At 36.2% G+C, this 27,677-nt stretch overlaps 2 protein-coding genes and 1 long non-coding RNA gene across 28 annotated transcripts; 2 read left to right on the top strand and 1 right to left on the bottom strand.

The window, feature by feature from the left end:
• LOC139189962 (uncharacterized) lies at window positions 1-2,401 on the top strand. Its single transcript, XR_011573814.1, has 5 exons — window positions 1-239; window positions 323-482; window positions 587-655; window positions 1,346-1,404; window positions 2,278-2,401. It is a non-coding gene; the product is annotated as an uncharacterized lncRNA (long non-coding RNA).
• Window positions 2,402-3,455: 1,054 nt separating this feature from the next.
• On the top strand, window positions 3,456-9,332 carry LOC103418471 (uncharacterized). The gene is made up of 3 exons (XM_008347416.4): window positions 3,456-6,273; window positions 8,118-8,428; window positions 8,638-9,332. Exons 1-3 carry the CDS (start codon window positions 3,989-3,991, stop codon window positions 8,997-8,999), a joined length of 2,958 nt encoding a protein of 985 aa, XP_008345638.2. The 5' UTR covers window positions 3,456-3,988; the 3' UTR covers window positions 9,000-9,332.
• Window positions 9,333-10,529: 1,197 nt separating this feature from the next.
• LOC103418473 (long chain base biosynthesis protein 1-like) lies at window positions 10,530-27,566 on the bottom strand. 26 transcript variants are annotated; one of them, XM_070809351.1, is made up of 26 exons: window positions 26,992-27,566; window positions 26,628-26,841; window positions 24,012-24,081; window positions 23,684-23,739; window positions 23,391-23,576; window positions 23,171-23,200; window positions 22,655-22,730; window positions 22,230-22,337; window positions 21,955-21,998; window positions 21,353-21,460; window positions 21,070-21,205; window positions 20,929-20,971; window positions 20,709-20,755; window positions 18,675-18,711; window positions 18,420-18,482; window positions 18,203-18,287; window positions 17,993-18,076; window positions 17,201-17,339; window positions 17,018-17,113; window positions 16,545-16,811; window positions 16,343-16,467; window positions 16,122-16,248; window positions 15,698-15,775; window positions 13,725-13,875; window positions 12,051-12,102; window positions 10,840-11,195 (listed from the first exon to the last, which is right to left on the bottom strand). In XM_070809351.1, the coding sequence occupies exons 18-21, from the start codon at window positions 17,276-17,278 to the stop codon at window positions 16,381-16,383; spliced, it is 528 nt and encodes a 175-aa protein (XP_070665452.1). In that variant the 5' UTR covers window positions 17,279-17,339; window positions 17,993-18,076; window positions 18,203-18,287; window positions 18,420-18,482; window positions 18,675-18,711; window positions 20,709-20,755; window positions 20,929-20,971; window positions 21,070-21,205; window positions 21,353-21,460; window positions 21,955-21,998; window positions 22,230-22,337; window positions 22,655-22,730; window positions 23,171-23,200; window positions 23,391-23,576; window positions 23,684-23,739; window positions 24,012-24,081; window positions 26,628-26,841; window positions 26,992-27,566; the 3' UTR covers window positions 10,840-11,195; window positions 12,051-12,102; window positions 13,725-13,875; window positions 15,698-15,775; window positions 16,122-16,248; window positions 16,343-16,380. The 26 variants fall into 26 exon arrangements, with proteins under 26 accessions (XP_070665482.1, XP_028950475.1, XP_070665509.1 ...); XM_070809379.1 differs by adding an exon at window positions 26,329-26,415 and having other exon boundaries at window positions 16,122-16,467; window positions 16,670-16,811; window positions 17,225-17,339; window positions 18,016-18,076; XM_070809375.1 differs by adding an exon at window positions 26,329-26,415 and having other exon boundaries at window positions 16,122-16,467; window positions 16,670-16,811; window positions 17,225-17,339.
• Window positions 27,567-27,677: the final 111 nt, after the last annotated feature.

Consider the following 27,677-nt stretch of genomic DNA (forward strand, 5'->3'; position numbering starts at 1 on the left):
ATTTGGAGATGGAATTTTGTGATTTGGGGTTAGGTAGGACCACACACCTCATATCCCTCCCTATTTCGCGTACCCTGTCTCTCTCTCCTCCCTCACAATCTCTCATTCTCTGTCTCTCTCCCTCTCCTTCGAACTCACACAGACGAGCTCCAAAACCACCCTAAATCTATACCAACGACGGAGTTAAGACCACCATCAAACTCCTGGAACCTCCACGATCACGATGGTATCCATTTCAGGTAAGTTTTGCTTCGGAAAATCCTAGTTTCAAAGTTCCCGTGAAATGGTACTGTTCATAATCTTCTAAATGACTACGTTTTAGGCTAAAACAAGATCACAGCGAGCTTAGTGAGGTCCCAAGGAAGCTCGGAGTGCTTCGTTGGAAGTTTTTGGACGTAAGAACACGGAGATCGATAAGTTCAAAGTTTGGCCGAAGCTTTCGAGGCGTTTTCCGGCGAATCCCCGGCGAGTTAGGAGTCAAGGTAGGTATCAATCTCTTCGTCTCGTCAAGTACTACAACTTTTCTTTTTGTTTCACTCAATTTCGTTGAGTATTGAAGAAGTTATACTCATTTGAAAAATACCAGTTTCCGGCGACCTCCGAGGCTTTCGAGGCAGTTTCCGGCCAAACCACGGCGAACTAGGTGTTGTGCAAGGTACCATTCTCTTTGTCTCTTCAAGGGCTACAACTTTCGTTTTTGAATCACTTGATTTCGTTGAGAAATGACAAAGTTATGGCAATTTGAAAAACTGCCCAGAAAACGGCCGCCGGAAAAACCAGTCCGGCGACCCAAGGAAGAAGAAGGTGCTACAGTAAAAATAAAAATAAAATTATTTTAAAAATATGTCGACGTCCGTGACGTCGAGTAGATCACTGTGGTATATTCATATACCTAAATTGAACACCGTATGAGAAAGTTATTGAGGATTGTTGGTTAGGTGTTCGAATAACGTTTTATAGTTTTCACATTAGGTGAAAATGTGAATTGATGATCCGACCGTTGGATCATCACCAAACTTTGATACGTTGTAATACGTAATATTTGAGGATTATTGGAACTTACGGATTGGGAATCCGAGTTACGGATCTTTCGGAATTGGAATTGTAAGTTCATAAAATAAAATGTTAACCGTCACTTAGTTTTGGAAATTGACGGAGATCCGACCGTTGGATGGTAATGAAATTTTAGGATGTTGTACTAGAGGTATAATGTGGACCTCTGGAAGTTATGGATTTAAAATCTGAGTGGCAGATCTTCCGGATCGATCAACGTAGTGACGTATTTTATATAAGTTATATATTCTATCGATATGAATTCTGAGCCTGGAATTGATTACTATTCTAGGCGGCGATCGTCATGACGCCTTGATGTGTGGTGCTAGGGAGTTGTTGGACGAACTCCAGGTGAGTGGACAATTTTGTTTTCCGTATATATATATACTTGACGTTTCCCAGAAATTGAATTGAAATGAAAATATGTTTAAAATGAAATGTATATGAGTTATGTGGAAAAACGGGAAGTGAAATACCATGCATAGAATTGATATGAAAAGTATATAGAAATGTGAATCGAATTGCCATGCATGAAATGATATGAAAAGTATGAATTGAGATATGATGCATATGAATGAATGGTGCGGCGGACGCACAGGTGAGTATCAGGTGAGTATTTAATTACTGTTATGATGATGTTGATATATATTGAGCTCAAATCCTGCACCATGGTTTAGTGCTTATAGTATTCACCGCATCGCACGCTCGCCTTGGATCCAAGTAGATGCTAGTCGTACAGTCCACGCGGAGTGGGTACGACAGGCCAGTCGCGAGAGTGTTAGTGAGATTCCGACTGGTGGGTGACCTTAGATTATGTGCACAGATGATTTATGAGAAGCACTAGAGCGTAACTTGTGTGCAGAAGGCCGGACGGGTCACAGAGGTGACTCCGGTAGAGTGATAGTGATAGATTTTGAGCTCTAGGTTCAACCGTACAGGGCTATTAGAGGGCCTACGGTTGATTACTTTCTTGCACCTGATATGATTATTGTTGATGCATCCATACTTAACTATTGAATTAGACATGGCATGGCATGATTGATAAAGAAAAATGTTGAGATAGTAAAAATGAAGTTTTGAGAATATATATGTATATTTATATTTTACATTTCTGGGAAAGTATACAGGTTTTACGGAGAGGGGTTACAACGTTTTGAGAAATGTTTGGATTTTGAAAAGAATTGTTTTACTGACCCACTCAATTTTGGTTTTGCGCCCCTCCAGGTTCAAGAATCACAAAGGTGTGGTGACTACGAGGAATTCGACGGTGTTCTGACAGATTGGACAAAATTAGGACTCACCTTCGGGTGTATCAACTTATAAATTGTATCTTAAAGCTTCCGTACTGTGTAAATGGTTACGTCACTCTCACGTGACGGCCAGCATGCCCTCCTTCGGGACGGGGTGTGTCAGTCGACCTTAGATTATGTGCACAGATGATTTATGAGAAGCACTAGAGCGTAACTTGTGTGCAGAAGGCCGGACGGGTCACAGAGGTGACTCCGGTAGAGTGATAGTGATAGATTTTGAGCTCTAGGTTCAACCGTACAGGGCTATTAGAGGGCCTACGGTTGATTACTTTCTTGCACCTGATATGATTATTGTTGATGCATCCATACTTAACTATTGAATTAGACATGGCATGGCATGATTGATAAAGAAAAATGTTGAGATAGTAAAAATGAAGTTTTGAGAATATATATGTATATTTATATTTTACATTTCTGGGAAAGTATACAGGTTTTACGGAGAGGGGTTACAACGTTTTGAGAAATGTTTGGATTTTGAAAAGAATTGTTTTACTGACCCACTCAATTTTGGTTTTGCGCCCCTCCAGGTTCAAGAATCACAAAGGTGTGGTGACTACGAGGAATTCGACGGTGTTCTGACAGATTGGACAAAATTAGGACTCACCTTCGGGTGTATCAACTTATAAATTGTATCTTAAAGCTTCCGTACTGTGCAAATGGTTACGTCACTCTCACGTGACGGCCAGCATGCCCTCCTTCGGGACGGGGTGTGTCACTAATAGCTCAAGCCAAAAAAACTAGTGGGAATAAAAACCCATTAATTGAAAAGACATTTTTTTTCTTGGAAATGGAATGTCATTTAATCAAATTTGAAAGCAAGAATAAGCTTCAATCCATATGAACTCATATGTCAAATTTGAATACGAGAAAAGTTGATGTCAAATAATTTTTTTAATTATGTTATTATGTGAGTCTTATTAATGCACAAATTATAAATTTTGAAAACTTATTTTAATTAATTTTATTTTTTAAAATAAATCATACAAATATTATTTATAACAAAAAAAATATATATGAGTGAGGAAGAGAAAATCTGAGATTACTACATTATATTTGAAATTTTCATCGAAAATGCTCTTAAGCAACGGTTGTGATGTAGCCAAAAAGTCGTTCTAAACCGCGTAATTAAAATGCGATTAAAAGTGCACCCCACTAACAAAACCGCGTCATCATCTTCCACTTTCCATCCAACCGCATCGATTTCTGAGAAAACTCTCTTAGCGACCAACCCAGAAAAACCAAGAAATTCAAATTCCCAGTGGAAGAACAACGCATCAGTTTCTCTCGCCCGTTGGCTCCAATCACAGAATCTGAGATGATAAAGCAGCTTTCTGGTTTATGATCGAGAACTGAAAGAGTCTGAGAAAGATCGATCGTATTTATGTACCGAAATTTAATGGATTCCCAGAGAAAGGTTTGAAATTCTTACTTTTCATGGAATTCAATTTCCGTTCGGTGATCTCTGATTGTTATCGAATAATATGAATGCTTTTATGGTTAGGGTTTTCCCAATTGCACTGTGATTGGATTTGTGTTGCTAGGGTTAGGGTTTTCGAGGTCTTACTATCATATTTATTCAATTATATGAAATAGAAATTTGGGGGTTTTGAGCTGTGAATCTCAAAATGCATTCTCGAAAGCATGAGAATTTCAATAAGCAATCCCCAGCTTCTAGATTACATGCGGTGGGTCCCGACCCGTATAGTAATAGTGGTAGGAGGAGTAATATGCAACTCGAGGCTGCTGATCAGTCTAGTGAGAGGAGTTTAAGCCCTCGCGGATTGCCAGGGGATGTGGGTTTGAGTCAAAGGACTGATTCTATTGGAAGGAGTGACCATGGTTGGCATTTGGGTGGTAGAAGGACTGATCGGGTGAGGCGGAGATCAAGGTCAACGTCACCGCCACTGCCTTTTGGCGGCATTCAGAAAAGGTCACATTTTGATGAAGGAGTTGGGGTTATGCATAGGAATTATTCGCCAACTCCACTTGCACCTGTTCCTTTGGAGTTACAACACAGACCTGAACTTGTAGAGCCTGCAAAATATAGTGTGAATGATGATTCAAATAGTAGACGAGTTTACGGGTCTGAGAACAATGATTCTAAAATCATCAATGAGGAAATGAATGGAAGCAGATTGTCAGTTGGCGGTACACATGGGACATTGAGTCAGAAATCAATGCATGTGGAAGATGGTGCGGTAAGAGGATTAAAATCCACACTAATTCAAGATAATACTGCACTAGGAATATATTGGCCACCTCCAGACCTGCATCCTGTGATAGCTCCTGCAAAAGATAGTGAACACCTACCATCATCATCACGGAGTATGAACTTACCCCGTTTTGAGCATGGAAGGCCTCGGTATACGGATCCTGTTGCTTTGGATAGATTACCAGTGACAGAATCCTACAAAGGAGAGAAACCCATTCTTACTTCAAGGGATGGTTTGTACCCCATGGTGTCAAGTGCTCATTATACGGACTTTCGTCCTAGCTCCTCCACAGACGTAAGGAGTGAATTTCAGGATTCTTATATGGGTGGCCCACACTTACCTTCAATGGATGAATTTTCAAGTAGTAGACGGTTCATTAATGCATATAGACAAAGGCCACTAGCAGATTATCCTAGAGATCCTGGTTCTGGCAAGAGGAACCTGTCAACTTACCAGAGTTATAGTCCTAACAGAGGTGAGCATGCAGATTATTTTTACCCCAAATCAAGGGGAATGCCAGTTGATGATCGCAGATATCCATCTGATGACTTAAATAAAATCATGCCTCCACGAACACAACTTGACTATGATAGTACTCAAATGGTTTATAACCATCAAAATTTGTCAAGACCTAGTATTATGAACCCTGTTATGGATAGAATGGATGATACTGAGGAATTTTCTGGAAATTCAAGAAAGGGCATTATGCTGAATAATCCTACTTTGCAAAGGCAATCTTTATTAGACTACCCTGATTCAAGAAGAATATCAGAGACATCAAAGCATGGTGTGGAATATTCAGGTTCAGGACGCACACATGTCAGTTTAGGAAGGAGAATGTCACAAGATTATGAACTATCCCATTTCAGGGCATCACAAGATTTTCAGGTCGCACATCAGAAAGAAGATTATGGTTTTGAAAGAGATGTTAATATGAAGTATCAGGACAGGCCGTCTTCTGTGTCAAAATATGACTCAGAGATGAGTGGGCATCCTGCTGGAATGCAGATTATGAGAGAGGAGCTTGGAATATATGAACCATCAGATAGGATGCTTAAAAGAAACTATGCTACTGAAGAAGGTATGAGTACACATAATCCTAGAACTATTGGGTCTAGTAAGTGGACATCTAGAGAATTCCAAGTTTCATATGAAAGCGGTGAAGAGTGGAATGATGGAGATTTAGGCAGTTATTCATCTGCATCAGCTGGATTTGACCATGATAGATACAGTAAGGCTGAGAGGGTATATGTTGGGCACCGTCATGGTGAATATGAATATGATGATTGGTTGCCATCTCAACACTCTTTTGAACATGCACAAATGCATTCAGTCAGATTCTATAAACACGGTGATCGATATATAAAGGGTCATCGAAATTCTGGTCCATTAAGTAGGCATAAGGCGCATCACGCTGATATAAAAAGCAGTGTTCACAAACAGCACCGAGTTTGGAAAAGACATTATAATTATTTAGAAGATGTCCACGCAAGTGATGGTACTGATGTTGATCAATCAGAAAATGGGCTGAGCTCTGCACGTCCTGAGCCGTCCGAGGACTCTGAGGAGTTTATGCAAATGGTAAATGAAGCCTTTTTAACATTTTCTAAAAAGCTAAATATGAACTCGGCTGTTCGGAGAAGATACAAGGAACAAGGGAAGGCTGGTACTTTGTTCTGCATCGTATGTGGCCGAAGGTCCGTTTTCTTCTCTGTCATGTTCTTTTTAAGTGGGACTCCAGTTTTCATCTTTCATTCAGGAGGTTTTTAGTATTAGTCATATTGATTCAGTTATTTTGAGCTTTTGTTACTTAGGTTTGTTTAGTACTACTCAAGTCACTTGCTATGACCTTAAATTTCTGAAAGTTATGTGGTCTTTTAAGTATTTCCTTGTTGTTCATTGGGTGAACATCTTCTAATACGAAATGGTGTTTGCGGAGTTGTTCGTTACCAATCATGGGTGAAATTTCCAAGTAACATGGCTTTTGTAGTGGGAAAGACAGACACCATTTGACACAACAAGGATCGTCATAGTCCAGCAGAAAATGATACAGGGCCTCTTAAGTGTGTTTTTAGTTCCTTGTTGACTAGCGAAAGTAAATGTGGACATTCTGCATAGTTTTAGGCTTTGGTGATGCAAAGAGATTATGCAAATTGGTTTATTGTTTGAGGTGGAGGGATAGGATGTACATAGGATGGATTGTGAACAAGAGTGAAATGAGGTTCTTGGCTTGAAATGATTCATTGATTCAAATAGGCGGAAATCAATTTCTCAGTCCACACTCTGATACGAACTTAATTGCTGAAGTCATTTTGGTATCCTGTTATTGGCATCCAGGTCGAAATGCATAGTGTTTCATTACTCATACATGCACTTATTCTGCGTGAATACTTTAAAAAAAAAATACTTAGGACTTTGAAGGAGCTTTGGAGGCTTATTCATTCGTGAAAGTACATTATTTTTTATAATGCCTGCAAAAATGTGATCATAAAGCATATCTGTAGCCTATGATGCAGTGTTAAGTTCCATAGCTTCTCACTTGGGGTAAGTTTATCTTTGAGGCTCTGGAGTCCATTGTATTTTCTAGATGGAGTGTAGAAACTGGCCAGTTAAGTAGAAGTTAGTCAGTTATAGTTGGTAAGAAATGGGAAAGAAGGATTTGTAGTGAAAATTGGAGTAATAGATTCTGTGGTAACATGTGTGTGAGTAGGTTTAAAGTTCCCTCACAAGAGCGCATGGAGTTATCTATGAAGTCAGTGACAATGAGATCAATCATTTGGTTTGCTAACGATGCATAGTAATATGATTTTTCATGTCGTTATCATGGGAAGCCCAAATATTTACTTGGTCGTGAGGTTGAATATGCGGGCTATTTCCTATATGGCTTTTAGAGAAGATGATTAGAACCCGAATTAGAAATAAATAAGTAAAATGTCATAAAACTTCAAGGGGTGAAATTAAAAAAGCAATCATTAGACAAAGTATTATCGAGAGTTAGATGTGCATTGATTTGTCTTGTTACTTCTCCAAGGTTGAACCGTACTTACTTTTATGAGGATATCACTGTGTCAGAGACGTGTCTTAAATTGATGCAAGTCTGCCCCAAGTCTGATAAAAGGAGGTTGTGGTAGTTTGTTGCAGGTATAAGCCATCACACCTTATGAATGTGTATTACTTGATACAAATGAATGAAGCCCTGCAGCAAATGAGAGGCAGGATGATTAATTTGAATCAAACAACTGTAGCAGTTGAGGGTTGTCAAATAGCTTTTTTTTTTTTTTTTTTTTTGGTAATTCGTCAAATAGCATTTGGTTTTGTTTTCACTGGTTCTTTTATGAAGATATCAAAGTTGGATTTTTGACTTTCATTTTTGAATTTTTATATATGATACTTATTAATGTATATGATACTTGATGAGATATCGTAGATGTTTCTGCCTTTTTTTTTTCGAGTAGAAGTGGTACTCGCAAATACTGTGTCCTTTCATTGTGTTTTTTTTTTTATCTTTTTCAATTGTTTATTTATCTATGCTGTGTTGCAGTTTGTCGAAGGAGTTCATGGACACTCAACGCTTGGTAAGACACGCATATATGTCTCACAGAGTTGGGCTGAGGGCACAGCACTTGGGTCTTCTAAAAGCAGTTTGTGTTCTGTTGGGGTGGAGTACTGTTGTCCCCCCTGACACAGTCACATGGGCTCCCCAGGTCTTGCCCAAGGCTGAAGCTTTGGCTCAGAAGGAAGATTTGATTCTCTGGCCTCCTGTGATTGTTGTTCACAATATTTCTATGTCAGACAACAATCCTCAAAGTTGGAAGGTTGTTTCCATGGAGGCGCTCGAGGCTTTTCTAAGAAGTGAGCGACTTTGTTGTTTTTATTATTTAGTTGTACAATACTTATGCTTGAGCATAGTTTTATTAAAAATATTGAGTAAACTAGAAAATAAGAATATAGTGCATCATGTATTATTCAGGGTGAGCGGAGGATATGATGGCAAGATGCCTTTTGAAGTTAGGATAACAATTATTTGTTTTTAATCTTTTGGGTTCTACATGGCATGGCAGGTAATGGTTTAATCAAGGGAAGAATCAAGATTTGCCTAGGGAAGCCTGCTGACCAAAGTGTTTTGGTGGTGAAGTTCTTGGGAACTTTTACTGGGCTTGGGGACGCAGAGAGGATTCAGAAGCATTTTGCAGAGCATCAGCGTGGCAGAGTGGATTTTGAGCGAGCGACGTCCTCAAATGGAAAAATTGTGGAAGCAGCAATGCAGGGAGACAACGCAGAGGAGCGATTTCTATATGGGTACATGGGCATTGTAGAGGACTTGGATAAGGTGGATTTCCATACCAGGAGCTGGACTGTGATAAAGAGCAAGAAGGAGATTCAGGACCTGGCCAATGCTCCCGTCAAACCTGATGAGAGGTAACTCATAGTTGTGCACAAATACTAATTTAAGGATTACGCTTTGGTTTCCCTCTCGTAGAACATACCCGGAAGTGAGCCGAAAAGAAAATATCATGTAAAAAACTCGAAGTCACCGCTAGCTTTTGTTATTTGTGCAATACTCTGAACTCATGGAATCCGGAATGTTTTGCTTGTAATTTATAGTGGCTTCCATTACATAAACTAATGTACCGTTTATGCTTCAATCTGTAGCCATGTTTATAAGGCCGAGTGGCGTAAATTCCACTTGAGGCCAAATTTCCTGTGTTGGATTTGGATTAGTTTCATGAATAAAATGCCATTTGGTTTCGACAAACAGAATGAAAGAAATTATGATTCAAGTGAGAAGGAAATGCGAATAAAAGATCGCACACGATGAAGACACTGGTGACCCGAGAAGCTTGACATTTTGTTAAATTTAAATTCTGGGTGTTTTATGTTTTGGAAGTAGATTAACGTATTTAATTTTGGGACGAGGGAATTGTAGTAATGGTCCCACAACTTTAACTCAATTGGAGTAGTAGTCTCTCAATTAAAAATCCATGACTATTGATCTTCTCAAAATGTGCAGCTATAGATTTTTTCATCAACTCTGTTAGAGATTCCGTTAAAATGAGTCTTGTGTCATGCACATGAGGCTGAATTGAGGAGTGAATATGAAAAACCAAATGAGAAAAATTGTAGCAATGGTCTTTCAATTTTAACCCAACTAAAGAAATTCTCTCTCAACTTTAACCCAATTGGAGCAATTGTCCCTCAACTTTAACTCAATTGTAGCAATGGTCTTTCCAACACGACTCATTTTGACGGAATTTTGACAGAGTTAACAAAAATGATCATAGCTGCACATTTTGATGAGTTAAGAGACTAATGTTAATGGATATTTAGTTTAGGGATTATTGCTCCATTTGAGTTAACGTTGAAGGACCATTATTACAATTTTCTCCCTTTTGGGACAGATGGGGATCTTCACAGACACTCACATCTTTGTTTTTAGGGTTTTGGGGTAAGAGTTCAGTGTTAGGGTTCACAAAAACTGCGATTGTGTCAAAATCCACAAAAGGCACCCAATTACAGTAAAGTCTCTCTCTAGTGATATTCTATAAAGGAATAAACTTCTTACCGTTACAAAAATTTTGGTCCCAACTTGAGCTAGTTATGTAAACTTCACATAGTAATAACTAGCAAAAATGCCCGCGCGTTGCTGCGGGACTTGAATGCACCAGCCTTAACCACATGAATAAGACATTTAATCTGCAAAAAAATTCATCATAATCAGGAACAAACAAAAGGGATAGATGAGTGAAAGATGTTGGTAAGATGAGAGTTGAATCAAAGGAATCAGTAGTGTAAAACTGACAAAATGCTTACAAATTCAACTCCAATTATGCTGATGTAGCTATCCAAGTATGAATTATCCTATTCAACAATTCTGAAGCTCAGACAAAAATTGCATGAGAAATATTGAGATTATATGCAATTGTATGTCAAATAATCTGAAAAATACCATATATCCAATTTAAGTGCATACACCTATAAACTAATCTTCATATATACTTTAAAATAATACAGATCAATGTAATCTAAAACATTGGAAACATTATCATACAATTAAAGAATCACGATGCAGAAAATGTTCTTTCCATTATTTTCAAATAACTTTTCACCCCACAACACTGAGACAGAGAGCATACCCATACCAATGGAGGAAGGGAAACACAAAATACACTACTTGATCGCTTGTGGCTTATAGCTATTATTGCTCAACCTGTCTTTATCTTCGTGTATCTCTCTGATTGAAATATTATTCATATAAAATTTCATTACAGTATAAAGTATATTTATGTATAACATAATAACCTTCTAAAAGCAATATCTTATAAAAACATTCCATCAATCTAAGAAAACTGATGACAATCGTAAGCTAAACAATGAAATACCAAATAAAAACTATAAGCAGCAGTAATCTTCAAATCCGAACCTCAAATTCAAACTTTTCTTGTAATTCAAAAATTAAAAAAAGGAGGAAATGAAATATTAAAAAAAAATAAAAATCATAAACCTGCTTTGGAGTTTGCGGGAGGTTTGGAGTAGTGATCTGGAACGACATCGGTGCAGTTTTCGTAGAAGCAGAATCGCTGGCTTCCACGATCATCAAGCAGAATCGTACCATTTTAATCTAGAAGTATAAAATAAAAAACCCTACACTCATCAAAGTAAACTAACGGCATGGGAAGAAATAGTAAGAGAATTCTACCAAAAACCAACTAAATACCAGCTCAAGAATGAATCGAAAGCATATATCTTATTTCATAGGTTTATGACAATTTAGGGTCAATAATCTTTGCACCTAATTAGCTCCATATGGGCTCCAGATACAAATCTAATCCATATATGTGATATTATACCTGGTCTAAAGAACACAGAGAGCCCAAAATCTATTGTCTTAAGTGGTGCATCCTCTTTCTGGTTGACAAATAGAAAATTCTCTGGCTTTAAGTCCCAATGCATGACACCCAAAGAATGGCATGCTTCGAGGACACCAGTGATAACCCATGCAAGCTTTAGCTGCCTTTCTCTATGTAATGCCCAGACCACTTGAAAGGAGTCATTTGTAAGTCCCATGCCTACGCTTTGTAATGATGCAATTTTTTTAATTTTTTATTTGAATTTTGTTAAATTAAGTAATTTCGGGGAGGCCTACGCTTTCAAACTATAATCGACAACCGACATAAATAATTTGCACAGAAAGATGAACTAAAAAGGCGGCAAGAATGAAATCACACCCTTAAATGCACCAATGCAAATAAACACATTTTACCAGAATAAATCCAACAAAATCACAAATCAACAAAGGCATCTCTTAAGAATTTAAATAACCAAGATTTGGATGAACTGATTGTGAGTATTTGTGCATAGATGTGTAACTATTTACATAAAACATGTGAAGGACAATCAGTTTAGAATTTCAAAATATAAAATATTACAATTTCCATAAAAGATCAAGTATTGGGAAACAAAATTGGCATCTCACCTTCCACAATAGGTCGACAAATGCTTTGATTACGCTTTAGCTTCTTGTCTACCTGAAAACACAAATTCACTATTTAGAATATCATAATTTCATGAAATGGTTCACCCTTGAATCAAGAAGAACTCCTTTGTTTTATGTATGGTACCGATAATCAACTCATAATATTGGATCTCAATTTATTTCAAACTTTTATGCATTTTTGACTATTCTAGGATCCATTTAGGCAATCTCTTAGACCATTAGTTTGTTCCCTTTGACTAAAATAAAAAACAGCACATCCGCTTGCTGCTTAGTGACTTGATAAGTCAGTCACAAAGATAACATGTAGAATGCAAATATGGATCACGAAAAACAACAGCTATAGAATTGATTATATAGAAGAAGAATACAAACTTATTGTGAGGTTATCCCAGCTATCCACTATGACCCAGTATATATAGCAAGTAAAAACTACAAAAGCAAAGATCTCATTCAATGACAGTTTGTTTCTTATCCAGAAAAATAAAATGAACAGGTTAATGACACTCTCAAAGTTGGTTTATGTTCAAATTAGTGAATTACCATAATCTTTGCTGGTTGGTTTTCAATCTGTATCTTAATTAGTAAACAACCAATCCAATGCCAACTTCTTTTTAAGAATTAAAATGACACTATTTTTGTCCCTCATGGAGTTTGATAAATTTGCTCGATCGTTTATACGTGTTTCTCCTGGGAGTTCTTAAATCATCGTTCTACTACTCAACAGACATCAATCTGAAACATATGGCTTGTTCAGGTACGCTCTCTTGTTTGAAATTTGTCTCTCTTTTTATGCTGTTTGGTATGGTTAGTTAGTTTTCCCATATCCTTAGATCTCTCAGTCCAAGTTCAATTCAATATTGATTATTTGCTACAATATCTTCTCCTATTGTTGCGAGAGAATTCATATCAAGATTAACTTCATTATTTAATTCGAATGGAATCCAAAAGCGGTATAAATATGAAGGATAAAAAAGTAATAACAAAAGTCACATTTCAGCAGCAATTAATAGCAGAAATCAGAAAATAATTTCAGTAAAATAGAAAGCAAAGATTAGAACTCAACCCACTTCTACATTAGTAAGAATAAGAATGATTAAGCTTAATCTAGAGAGAGAAACACAAAGATCAAAACATCAGGCATTTATTTTTGAAATACAGAGATCAAAATTTTAGGCATTTATTTCTGAAACAAAATAAATGAACAAAACCATCAACATCAAGGATGATTACAATTGATGGGTGCAATATGGAATATAAGTTTCTGGAGAGAGAAACAACCAAACTTTACACTGGATCATATTTTTTAGAGAAAGAGAGAGTTGGAAGTACTTTTCAACAGCAGAGGTCAATCTTGGGCATAAAAAGAAAACATAGAAGCTTCACAGCACAATAATTAACCACAATCCTCTGTTTTTCTAAGTGCAAATAGAAAAACAGAAACAAAGTATTGAACACAAAATCTTCACATTAGCCCAAGAATTATATTGTTTCTAGAGCTTTCCAAATTGCCAGCACGGAACGACAAACATAAAAGCACTAAAATATATAATTGGAAATATAAAAATAACAATTCCAAGAAACTAAATGGGAAGTTGGGCAGATCTGCAAAGTAACACAAACTCATTACTCAAAATTAAGAGCATTGTGGCTCACCCTGAAAGCACCTCTTTTCCGATAAGGGAGAGAAAGGCCGTTGTTCTGGCTACTGAGTGCTGCTGGCTCCAAAGCAGTTTATGTTCCAGAACTTTATAAGAGCAAGTCACCCATTCAAAACCACCATAAATCGCGAGTTTACATCATTTTGCTACCAAAAAAAAAAAGCAAACAAAAAAAAGGAAAAAAATAGAAAGTATAAGATTCAAACATGTTTACAATTACAAACACTTTACAATGCGTGTAAAAATTAAACGTTCTCAAGCACCCATGTCTCCAATTCGAGGCTAAAACCCAATTCCACAAAAGAAATCAACAATTTTGATCAAAACAGAAAAGCCAACAGACTCAAAAGGCCAGAATACAATTATACATATCCTTAGCTGCTATGGAAATCAACAGTTCCATATAAGTATACAAAAGATTTTCTTACACCTAATTTCGCAGCTTAGAGAGCAATAGTTATACTAAAACAACAATTAATTGAAACGATTGAAGGGGAAAAAAGCAAAAGTGGAAAAAAAGAACTCAACAAAGATTGTGTTCCCAATCTAAATACATTATATACTCCAGCACAAAATAAAACCCAGGTGTCCTTTAGCACCGAAGCTCTGTTCATGTGGATTTTGGGAAAAAAAAACCGTTGAAAACTTAACAATCCAGATTAGGGGAAACAATTACGGAAAATTAACAACAACTAAACAAATTAAAGAACTGAAAACCCACAAAAAAAACCCAAAAAAAAAAAAACCAACTGACCTTAAAACAAAGAACATACTGAACAGAAAGGGAATCCCCAAAATTAGAGAAAATGAAACAAATAAGGGAATAAAGAGAGAGATGAATCCGCCAAAACCGGACCTAATGTACTAAAAAATTTGAAAATCCAATCTAACATTAAAGAATCCAATTTAAAAAATGAACTTATCTTAGGAAATGATCACAAAATCCGGCACACATCATCCTCAGTAGCCTCTGCTCATGACCCCTACCCCTCTCCCTGAAATCCTGAATACCCCATATGGTTCTCTCTCTCCCTCTCTCTCTCTCTCTCTCTCCCTCTCCCCAAAATGGGAAGTGGAAAGTTTGGTCATGCAAGACTTAAGACATTAATTATTTAAAGGACCTAATGGATGGCAGAAAATGGTTGGGGGAGACGGGTTAGGATAGTAGGAAATGGACCAGTTTTTTTAATTCCTTGAGTCCATAATTTTGTAAGTGGTTTGCCAACTCCTTAATTTAATAAAATTAGTTTAGGACTTTGTGAGCATGGGCGCTGCATGTTTACAACAAAACAATTTTAAAGTTGAAAAACCTAACCCACTTATGTAATGTATTAAACCTTAAAGACAGCTCAACCTCTAATAATAATCTTATTAAATTAAACCATAACCAAAATAAATAATGCAGACACAAAAGCACAACTATTGTCACACGAAGGAATTCACGATTAATACAATGTATATCTGTCGATAAAAAGATCTGTAGTAGCAAGCAATTCATCACACTATATAATCTGTCATATCTACCGTGCACTGTACTGCTTGGTCTGAAGTAGAGAAAAGAAACTAAGTATATCGTATAAAACCTTAGGGCAAACAAATAACTATAGAAGACAACGCATCTAATTGCAAATCACATGTACATCAAGGTTATGATCATCCATGTCTAGGTTTAAGACAATTTTAAGTAAAATTGCCACTATATATACACGGAGGGTGTCAAAGGAATTATATACTTTAATTAGTAAAATCAACGGCATATAAAATCCAAAAAGGGAATTCAAATTGGAACAGACGGAAAATAGATAAAAGATTTACCAGAAGCAAAACAATCACACAGTATTATCTCCACAATGAAGAAATTGTATCGCCAAAATGGAGATACATAAGTCTCAGACGGTTTATAGATGAAGGGAGATAGCAAAAATAAAAAGCGTAATCAGACAGATGAACAATGAAAATTAAACATACCAGGTGAGCAATACCAGACATTCCTGCCTTCAAGCAATCGGTTATTGTCTCCATGTTCAACTAAACCTCTATAGAAAACTGCAAAAAAACAGATGAGAATCATTTAGAAACGGGGAAAAAGTTTTCCATTAGCATTTTTCCAAAAGAAGGCAATCAATTGCTTTCACATGTAAAAAATAAAGTTTGAAAATTAAAAATGAAGCAAGTTGAGGAGCAGAAGCAGGTGACGGTAGACGATACATAAGTTTTTAGAGAATATCAAAATATATAATCTAGAAAAACAAATAAAGCAGCCAATCCGAAGTTAAATAAACAGAAAGAAAAAGACAACTTGAATTGAAAAAAATTCTTTTCTAAACACTTCATTTTCTATATTCTATTGGGTTCAATTTTTCACCAATTCTGCTTGGTTAAAAAGACATACCGCCTTCAGAAAATGACAATCTGCTTGGTTATATAATCTAGCACCAATTCTGCAACACCTTTCATGGATGCAGCTGCCTTGAACAGATCGGATTACATATGGCCAGCGGAGATGAACAATCTAATTCCTAATGGAAGACGACATTTATCAAGCGATGACTTTTTGGAGGCAACCACAAAGATGGAATGCTCTTTCAACAACTGCATAACCACAACCATTACAATTAAAAGTAGAGAGGCAGAAAAGGACAGAAAAGGATTCACAGAATCTGCTTTCTGTAGTCTGAGGAAGACAATTCAGGATTCTGGACTGCTAGCGAATGAGAGGCCCTGTATAGCTGACAATCCTGCACACCACATCACATCACGTCACATTTCTCAATCAAGAGCATCATAATGCAAGGCAGGCAGTAAGTGATCTCACAAAGCAAAGGGGATGCCAAGGAAATTGATCAAGTGATGAGTACACACCACGGCGCTGACAACTGTCCAGATACAGAATAAAGAACATCAAACTACATGCAAGTGAATAAGAGATCAAGAACATACCTTTCCATAATATGGCAATATTTTTCTTCAGCTTTGTTATCAGACCAGGGTTTTCCTCGAGGATATCAATGGCAGTAATGGCAGCACTCGCAAGATATGGGGGCAAAGAAGCAGAAAAGACGTACCCAGAGCTACTCAATCGCTGCCAAATACCATATCCCAAAATTTTATCATTTAGAAACTTTTGACGCTTTTTGTTTAATATATGCATGCACATAAGTGATTGTGAGCACATAATTAAGCATTCACTAAAATAGAAAGATAAGAAAGTCATTTGCTTGTTAAAAATTTCATCTATCAACAGAGACATCATATAAATGGTTAAAAGTGTGTATTCGGTAAACATACTTGGTGATTGGTGACTCTAGCACTTCCAGTGCAAAATCCTCCTTCTGTGGCTAATGCGTGTCCCATTGCACCAGTAATAATATCTATTTTTTCAACCTGCAAAATCACACCACCAGAAATCACAAACAGGTAATGGATCAATAGTTATGAGAGATACAAAAAAAGACGGGTTTCTAAAAATACCGGAATCCTACAGTATTCAGTTACCTCTTCCAGATTTTCCAAGCACACCAAATGAGTTACTCTCATCCAATAACACATGAAACTTATATTTCTCCTTCAATTCAACTATCTTGTCTAAAGGGGCTATTTGGCCAGAATTCTGCAAATTTTATTAAAAGGAAACAAAATTCAAATAAAATCAACCTACATCTAATTGCATTCAGCTATTGAAGTTCTCAGAAAAACTGAAGACAATTTGTCAAGATGCAAATGACAACGTTGAATGTTGAAAAGACAGTTTGTTTTTCTATTTGCCAGTGATTCACGTAGAGATGGAAGCTTTCCTCAAAATGTAACATGACACCAAGACTTTAAGAAAAACCTTAAAAAATTGTGTCCACTGAAGTATGAGCAACCTATTTTGTGAAAGTGGATGATGCTGGATTGAATCATAAAACAGCTCACAACATATAAAAAATGAATAAATAAAATTTGATATACAGGAAAGCAACATACAGGAAAATAACCAAAAATACCAACGAAAAAAAGGGAAAACAATATACAGGAAAATACATTATCTTCATAAGTAAGAAGCAGATTGGAACAATGGAATTAGCAAAAAGCAAAAAAGCCCCAGCTCAAAACCCAATTTTTTTTCTAAATCTAATCCTAGATATGAACATTTCAGCGAAACCTAAACCCTGGACAGGCACAAATATTCAACTCTTCATAGAAAATTTAAAAGAATGACAACCCCAGCAAAAAAAAAAAAAAAATCCAAACATATCCAAAATTAGCAAGAGAAACACAAACCCAAAAGCAAATCAGCCTCTCACACTAAGCAAACACAGTAGCAGCCATGCACGCCCATGGCTCTTTCATCTCAGGAGGCCATGACTGACGACGGAATAAACAAAAATACCAAAGAAAGATCAGATTCCAAAAAAAACCCAAATCGAAATGAACCCTAGAAATTGAAATTCAGAATTGAAAATTCAAATTGGGGGAGCTCTGATATTTTACCTAAATAGCAACTTAGGAGTTGCCGCTGCACCACTAATTCACAACTAAGCCGTAGCCATATCCATTCCTCAACAATCTTTGAATTCTAATTAAAACACAAAAAATATTGGAAAATGGTTAAAGATAAGTTATATAACCGCAGGCAAATCCATTCCTCAGCAATCTTTCAATTTTAATTATAAAAAAAAAAAAAAATTGTTAATGATAGGTTACACACCTGACCCAGAAAGCGTTTGCAAACTCCCAAAACAAAACCCTAAAATTAGAAGATAAACGTTTCCTGCAACCAAAAATGAAATCAAACAAAAAATCCACACACAAATCAGCAAAAAATAAAGAAAGCATTTAGCAAGAATCGAATTTTACAACAATCAATTAAAAAAATCTCTCCAGATGAAATGTTCTATTTGTCCTAATAATATTAGGTTATATATATATAAGATTAAAAAGTGAGAGAGAGAGAGAGACGAACCTTCATACGGAGGCTAGCGATCCGGAGCTCGAGAAATCTGTGGAAGCAAATGAAAAAGCCCTGATTTTCCATATTTCTTCTGTTCTAGGATGAGAGAAACGGAAGAGATGGAGCTGTGGCTGCTATGGTTTGAGGAGGACAGAAACAGGAAGAGTGAGAGATGAGAGGGCTCGCGTAGGAGAGAGAGGAAGAGTGAGAGATGAGAGCTGGTTGGGTTCTACTCCTGAGACTCGTGTCCCGTTAACTACAGGCCCCATACTTTTCTCTGACTGTCCCCCCTCTCCCACTCATGAAATCGAGGATCTGCAGCAATGGCGCTGAGATCCCCACACCTCTCTCTCGCTCTGTCTCTCTCTCTCCCTCTCTATCGGAGGCATGGCCTCCCATCCCCAAAACCCTCACTGAATGACAGCAAACCCAAACCCACCCCAATCCGTCTCAAATGCACAGGACAAAATTACCCTCCTAACTTTTAATAACTACGTTCCAACCCAGCCCCAAATCCCACGGTTTTGTTGTAAATAAAGCAAAATCGAGGGGGGAGGAATTGACCTCAAAAGACAAAATCACCCTCTGAATTTTGGAGAATTACCCCCCAACCCAGCCACATTCGGCTGGCATTGTTGTAAATAAAGCAAAATCAAAACAAACGTGAATAGTGCCTGCCCTCCCCCCTACTTTAGAATAAGTAATAGCATAAATGCCCGCGCGTTGCTGCGGGACTTCAATGCACCAGCCTTAACCACATGAATAAGACATTTAACCTAAAAAAAAAAATTCAACATAATCATGAACGAACAAAAGGGATAGATGAGTGAAAGATGTCGGTAAGATGAGCAATTCAACTTTTATATACATTCAACCAAGCTGATTATAAAAGATACAGTTGCAAAAAAATGCTCTGTTTCTTGAGAAACAGAAGCAACATGCATTTAACACTTATATTGCTCTTCAAGTTAAGATGGCAAAATATATGTCATGCAAGCCAGACACGTGTTTTAACAGTTAAACAAAAAAGCTTAAAAAGTGTGTTGTTCTTGTTTCATAAGCCAATCTTTCAAGCACTAATGTATGGATTAATGTAAAATATCTAAGATCCTATTTGTTTTTTTTTTACTGATGCTTCAACATCATCCACCCGATTCATATCACATCCATAGATACATGAGAACGCTTATTCCCACCACCACTGCATTGTTACTTTAATAAATGGATCCTTTTCGATAATCTCAGGTCATCGGATCTCAGTACAGAAAAGGGCCAAATATTTTTTAGGTTCAAAACAAATGCAAATGCCATTACAATAGCACTAACCCTTCTTAATTTTCGACACCGCAATCCTCCTAACTCAACTTAATAAGTAACAGTCTAATTCTTTCTTAGCCAAAACTAAGCCGAAAATTGTCAATCCCATAACCGACATAGAATAAAGATGAATTCAAAACTCTAAATAAATGTAAGTTCTCATATATAAATTCTGTCTCCAAGGTAATTTTCTTACTCTGAAAACTTTGATCCACAAAACCAAATTACATTTTTCAGCAAAAAAGACCACTTAAACAAACCAAATACAATATACAAACACATCTATTCAATTTAGCTTGATTTACATCATCAAAAGTTCATTCAAACAACTAAAAGGGCACAAATAAAAAAATTGAAAAACCAACCTTTTTCAAATAGCAACTGTTTCCCAATTCTTAGAACAAAATGCTATCATCTTTTGAACCATACAACTTTCATACAATCATAAATCATCAAACCCCTTCATACCATCAAGTTTGTACAAAAATATAAATATTAAAAACCAAATCCCAAACTTAAAAGCCAAAATTAAAATTAGTAAATAAATTGGGAATGTTTTGACGATGGATGATTACGTTATTAGGAGCGTCATAATTAGATGAAATATGTGTGGTCTGCTCTGATTGACTAAAAAAAGAGAATACCATTGGGGATGGAAGGAGGGGCACACTGACTGGACCCAATAGAATTGCAAAAATGTATTCACAATTCGCAAAAGAAAGAACTCACTTGCTTAACAGGCTCAAGCACACAAAATTTTCCTGCAACTCTTTTGCCTGAAAAATTAAGAACTCAAATCATGAGTATAGGATTGAGTAACTCCAAGAAAAAAGAACGCTGGAATACATAAAAACACGGCTAATTCAAGCATAAACTATCAATGAAAAATTAATACATCAAGTTTGTTTTCCCAATCTACACCATAAATATTTCTCAAAATTGAACCAACCTTGAACACAAACTAAGAAAACTCCTTGGAAAAATCTATGATGCTGTAAAACACCCCAATAAGTAGAAGAAAATAAGATGCCAAGAATTCATGAGCAGATAATTATAAGCTAAAGGAAAGAAAGGAGACTGGGAAACATACTTCAGCTTTGCAGCTCTCAAAATTTGGAAGAGAGAAAATCCATTATCATCAGAACTCTTCTGTGAATTATCCGAATTCTTGTCGCTCAAAGATTTTACAGAGTACAGAACAAAAGCAAACCAGAATTGTTTTGCTTCTTCAAGCAGCACATAGAAATGCATTTAAATTAGACCAAATCCATATTAAAGCAAGTGTTCCAGCAAAAGGATTCTAAAAGAACACCTCAAACATTATTTCATTGTACCATTATTAATATGACTATAGAATGGAGAAACAACAATACCTACTATTCCGTTGCCAATGGCTGATGCATTTGATATTAACAGATCTTGGTTTCTTTGAACAGATTTGCAGCTTGCTTGTAAGAGTTCTCATCCATTGACAATACTTTCTGTAATCAAAACCATATAAATCCACAGAAACTAAAATCAAGAAATGACAACATAAACAAAAAAGAAATTCAAAAAGTAAATAGAAGTAGTTTATAAACTATACTTTACAAACAAAATGACATTTACAATAAGAAAGAACAAAACAATAAATTCGATCACAATCGAAAGGGGGCAAAGAGCGGCAACCTTGCACAATTCCATGTAAGTATACAAACTAAAAGTCATTTATCAAACAAACTCATATAACCAACATACAATTACATATATCCTTGGCTTCTATGGAAATAAAAAATACTTGTACTATATTAATGGCCCTCTTTAAAAAATTTGAGAATAAGCAGCTCAACAGCTGCATTGATAATAACAAAAAAAAAGTGCATAGCACTACTATACACTTTTTTATACTGAAAGACTAAAAAACTGAGGAAATTAAACCTTATTTGAAGATGGAACACGTTTGCATTTCACAGAACCAACTAACAAACGAACTCACCTTATTTGATCAGAAGTTTGAGTCGATTGCTCCAAATCGTTCTCCTACCAAAAACAAAAACAAACACCCTAAATAAGGAGCTATGTTGGTTCCCAAACATTAACAATTGTTTCACTGGTATCTTTCATCAAACAGGTGGTGATCGCTGCTACTACAAAGGATTGAAGATTAAGTATTTGCAAATTGACCACAAAAATAACAAAACCGCATCAAAATCCCAATTTTCAATCCCACTGAGCAAAAACTAATATGTTAAAATAGGAAAAATTTCTTACTATTTCAATATATCCAGAAAAATGGTTCCTTTGGCTTATGAACCTGACATGGACACATGCAACTCCCCTATAGAAATTAAAAAATAAAAAAAACCACCACCTGAAATACTAAAAGGAAATAATTAGACCCAATGCTATCTGATGAATTTCCATCAAATTGAACTGGGCTTCAAATAGATCGGCTGAAATTAAAAATGCATTCAAATACATGAACAAAATATTAAACAACAAAAATTCAAGAGAATTCAACTTTGCAATAAATTGTGGATCCCAGAACAAAATAATTATCCCTTTGTTTATTTCCTTAGCTAGCCACCATACTATAAAAATTCCTCAATCTCTTGTATCTCACAAAGAGAATCATATGCATGTCCATCTCAGCTCATAAAAACGAAAGAACATAGTAGGGTTTCTTAGTTTCTCACCCAAATCCACCAATTTGAATCGAATCTCAGCAACCCAGCTTGAAATCCGTCTCAAATCACCTCCACAAACACAATTCTAAACATACATTAAGACGAATCAAATAAAATCTAAAATTCAAAATTTGGAAAATTCTAACTTTGATATGCTATCGCTACTTGTGTTCATTAAATTTGATGGCACTGTCAGTGAAAATGTAACTTTAGGGCTACTAATATGTTTACTAAACGGCAAGGAAATCAATTCAGTGGGATGAATGGTCCCATATCACAAAACATACTAATTAGAATAGGGTTACTTGGTGATCTCCTCATCGTTGAAATTGCAACAGGAGATAATCTACTATTAACTCAAAACAACTTTGAAATTGAAACGTGATATAAAAGTATTTCTTGTACATGCAACCAACAGGTCTCCAGAAAATTAAGGATAAATTGAAAATCAACTATTCGTATCGAGATGTTCAATCAAATCGAAGAAAATTCACAGCAAAACGGAAAATGAAAACAGAAACTCACTTGGAATCAGCTTTTCTGGGAGCATCAAACCTGCAAACAAAACAGAAGTCAGATGGAGGAAAATAAAGATTAAGAAAATACCCAGGAGGAGCCTGGGGGTAGATTATATGTTCACATATGTATTCACAACAACAAAAACCCAAACCCAATTTATACAATCAAAATTTGCAGCAGACGAAACTAAAAACCATAGAACCAAAAGATAAAAAAACAAACTGACCCCAGCGGCTAGGTATGCTTCCTTTTTCATTTCTTCTTCCCCACCCCCAATTGGTTTTTGTTTCTCGTGAAGCTCACTCCGCACCCCATCCCCCAATTCTTTGCAGCTTCCCCATCTCTTTTCTCCATCGTCTTCCTCTTCCCTTCTGATTTTTCTTCTCCTTTGATATTGGTTGCTGCTCAAGACCTACACCAAGAACAAAGACACAAAAATTGTTATTCACATATTATCTTTCACAGTTTCACGGATCCATCCTATTTGGACTTAATAAAGATAAAGGTGAAGATCTATACCTTTTTATTTTCTCGGATCTGAAATTTTTGAGAGCCCCTTCCTCCTTTTCTTTAGTCTAGACAACGGATTGAGAAGCCCATTACCCATTAATTAACCCCAAAAAATGCAAAGAAGAAGGAAAAAAAAAACAAAAGAATAAATATATAACACACATAATAAAATAATGCAATAAATATTTAATATAAACAAATCAACCATATTGAAATTTCAATTTGAACAGAACTATATATAAACCTAGTATTAACATTTAGTCCGATCTAAGAAAACGCAAGCAAAACAGCCAGCAAAAAATCAAAGTTAATTATTCAAAAACCTTAAATCAGTTACCTTTCATACAGAAGATCTTGGAAGACAAACATAGATGCACCAAATACCAAGAAGAAAAGGTTTTCAAACCCTGCAAAAAAGAAAATCACTATTTATCATCAACTACATTGCATAGGATCTAATATGCAAACACTACAATTATGTTTAAAATGTGAAGCTTTACAAAAAAAAGCTAATCAGTTACACAGCCAAATCAAATTATATGAAATTCCAGCAAAATACAACCAAATAGAACACAAATGGACCATAAAAAATACGAAATATGTATCAATCATTGTTCATAATTTTGGTTATACTATAATTGTAATTAAATTCAATATGTTTGTTTACTTCTTATACTCATCCAACCTGTTCATGACCTATTTAATAGTTGTCTTGAAAGACAACACACAAAGACGACCTGGCAATAGCAAAATCAAACACAAAAACACAAACTCTCATCTTTTGGATTACTTATTACCTATTTCATAGTCCCTCATTTCCTTCGACCCCATAACAGAATAACCCAAACTCTGTCTAACTTTCTGAAAAGTTGTAGGAAGCAATCATGGCTGATGTTGCCGATTCAGACTTAATGACATAGTGATTAAGAAATACAGTCTAAAACCCCTGAAAGACTCTTTGATTGTCAATTTTTGACAAACCATGTACTTGATTTTCTCCTCTGGTTCGAAAACTGAAAGCCAAAAAATTAACAACCAAATTCGGTAAAGTAACAAACCACAACGAAAACTCAAATATTTGGCTTCTGGGTAGTTGAGAAAAAGTGAGATTTAATTACTTGTGGAAGGTTAGAGAAATTGGGAGCAGCATGAGTGAGGACATCAAAAAGCAGAGATAAAAAACATGAGGAAGCAGAGATCAAAGGAATCACAAAACAGAGATGGAAGTGACTGCAACGTGCAGTGAAGGCCGCATGACCGAAATCGTTAACCCGTTGCAGAACAGCCAAGATAATAAGGAATAAAGATATGAAACAGAAGGTAAACAAAATTGTAAATAATTCAATTGATTACTGGTAGGTGGTGCATATCTCTTCATATATACATATATATATATATATATATATATGTATATATGTAGACGTAAAGATTTAACAAATTATTAGCAAAGGATGATCATATATGGTTAACAGTGGAAATTATTACTGAGCTACTTTGAATTTTCACATAAAGAAGGTCTTGCTTCAGTACTTAAGTATTATCATTACCTTACAACCACTGAAATTAATCAAAATATCCTAATAAAATAAAAAGATGAATAAGAATCTCATATGACCATTTATGTCTTCATTACATACACAAATGCAGCATTTGGTGTGTGAGAATAACAAAAGAAAACCCTTTTGAAAAGGTTTTCTTTCATTGGACAGAACAATGAAAGTAACATTTCATCACAACTACGTTAATTCAGTACAACAGTCATTTGTGATCAGTAATTTAGCATGAATGAGAATTAAGGGTGGCCAGAATATGCAAACTTGCAAGCACGACCTGGTTCTCAGAGAAGTTATGTCATGGAACCAAGTTTTAGTTTTATAGGTTATACCATGGAACCAAGTTTTAAAAACACGTTAATCACAAAACAAAAAAGCCACCCAGAGAAGCTGATCCTCTCTTGATGAAAAATCTCAGCAAGGTTTTGATACTAACTCTATTGTCCCATTCCATTATAAGTCTATCAAAAAAATAAATCAAATTCAGAAAAAAAATTCTCAAAAATCTTACAGAAATCCATAAATCCACATCTAATTTACAGGAAATTTCAAGTCCTCTGAAATCTCTCACTCTTAAAATTCTAAAGATCCATCACTCCAATCTCTAAACTAAATTTTGATTTAATCTAATATTGTAGCAGTAAAATGCAAACACTCAAATGTCATGAAACCAAACCAAATCTGCTTCAATTGAAGTCTAAACACTTGAATTTAATCTCAACATTGAAAACGAACACTTCATTTTTACAAAAGTTGTACATAGGGGAAAAAAAAAGACAAAACCAAATCTCACAAACAGCCACCGACAACAAAATTGAATACATAACCATGAATATTGATCCACCAGAAAAACTATACCATCAAATTCAATACCGAATCAGTTCGAATTAACAATATTCTTCATGAACTTAGTAGACTTTTTTATGACCGACAGAGAATTTAATTACTTTTTATTCCAAAAACGATACATTTTAAAAGACAGCTTATAATCAACTTGGGGACATCAGACCACCTATGAGTATCAAGATTTCAAATTGCAAATTGAGTTTACAATTATAGGAAACAAATAGAGGTTTAGTTGTTCTCTGAATCTGGAAGTACCTGCGATGTTTTTTGAAAAGACTATTCGCAATAGCTTAAACCAACTCTGTCCCTTTCATTATACTGTCCCTTTCAGAATTTCACCCACTGAACAAAAACCCATCAGCATAGTGTGAAAAAATCACTGTTTCACTTAAAGACTGCCACTTTACTGATGGGATTAATCCAAATAAAATCCCAACTAAACAGGCTATAAACATCCATTACAATTTTATTGACACAAAAAAATGTCAATCACAGTTTTAACAAAGCAAATGGAAAACCAAACAATAAACAATGATTTCTGAACAGTGTTTTACCTGTTGAATCAGAGGACAAAACTGAAAACCCTCCCCTCTCCCATACCTCCCTCAGACATCCTCTGCTCAGCAACCCCGTGGGGTAACCCGTTAACCCCAAAAAACGCAGAGCATGCTCTCTGCCCTCTCTCTCTCCCTCCCTGTCCATCCGTCCCTAAAGGAGGGTCAGGTAGAGGAGAGGGGAGGCGGAATCGAAGACCAGTAAATCCAAAACCTGCAGTCTCATCAGGAAAAAAAAATCACTAAAAAGAAAAAGGCAGAAAAATGCAGGGTATTCTTCCCGAAGGCAGCAACATATCTAACATTCTTGGAAAGAAAATTCGATCACGAATTGAAAAAAAAAAAGTGAGAGAGAGAGACGAACCTTCATACGGAGGCTAGCGATCCGGAGCTCGAGAAATATGTGGAAGCAAATGGAAGAGCCCTGATGTTCCATATTTCTTCCGTTCTAGGATGAGAGAAACGGAAGAGATGGAGCTGTGGCTGCTAGGGTTTGAGGAGGACAGAAACAGGAAGAGTGAGAGATGAGAAAGGGCTCGCGTAGGAGAGAGAGGAAGAGTGAGATCACCCAAAAGGTCAGAGATTTCCAAAACCAAAAGGAAATTAAGAGAGAGAAACGAAGGGGAGAGAGAGAGATCGGAGTACCCCCATACTTTTCTCTGACTGTCCCCCCTCTCCCACTCATGAAATCGAGGATCTGCAGCAATGGCACTGAGATCCCCACTCCTCCCTCTCTGTCTCTCTCTCTCGCTCTGTCTCTCTCTCTCTCTATCGGAGGCATGGCCTCCCATCCCCGAAACCCTCACTGAATGACAGCAAACCCAAACCCACCCCAATCCGTCTCAAACGCAGAGGACAAAATTGCCCTTCCACCCCAGCCCCAATACCAGCCCAAACCTCACGGTTTTGTTGTAAATAGCGTGAAATCGAGTGGCTCCCTGCTAAACCATATGGACAAAATTACCCTCTGAAATTTTGAGAATTACCCTCCCAACCCACTCCCATTCGGCTGGTATTGTTGTAAATAAAGCAAAATCAAAACAAACGTGA

This window comes from Malus domestica, chromosome 02, assembly GCF_042453785.1.
Source record: "Malus domestica chromosome 02, GDT2T_hap1".
NCBI lineage: Eukaryota > Viridiplantae > Streptophyta > Magnoliopsida > Rosales > Rosaceae > Malus > Malus domestica.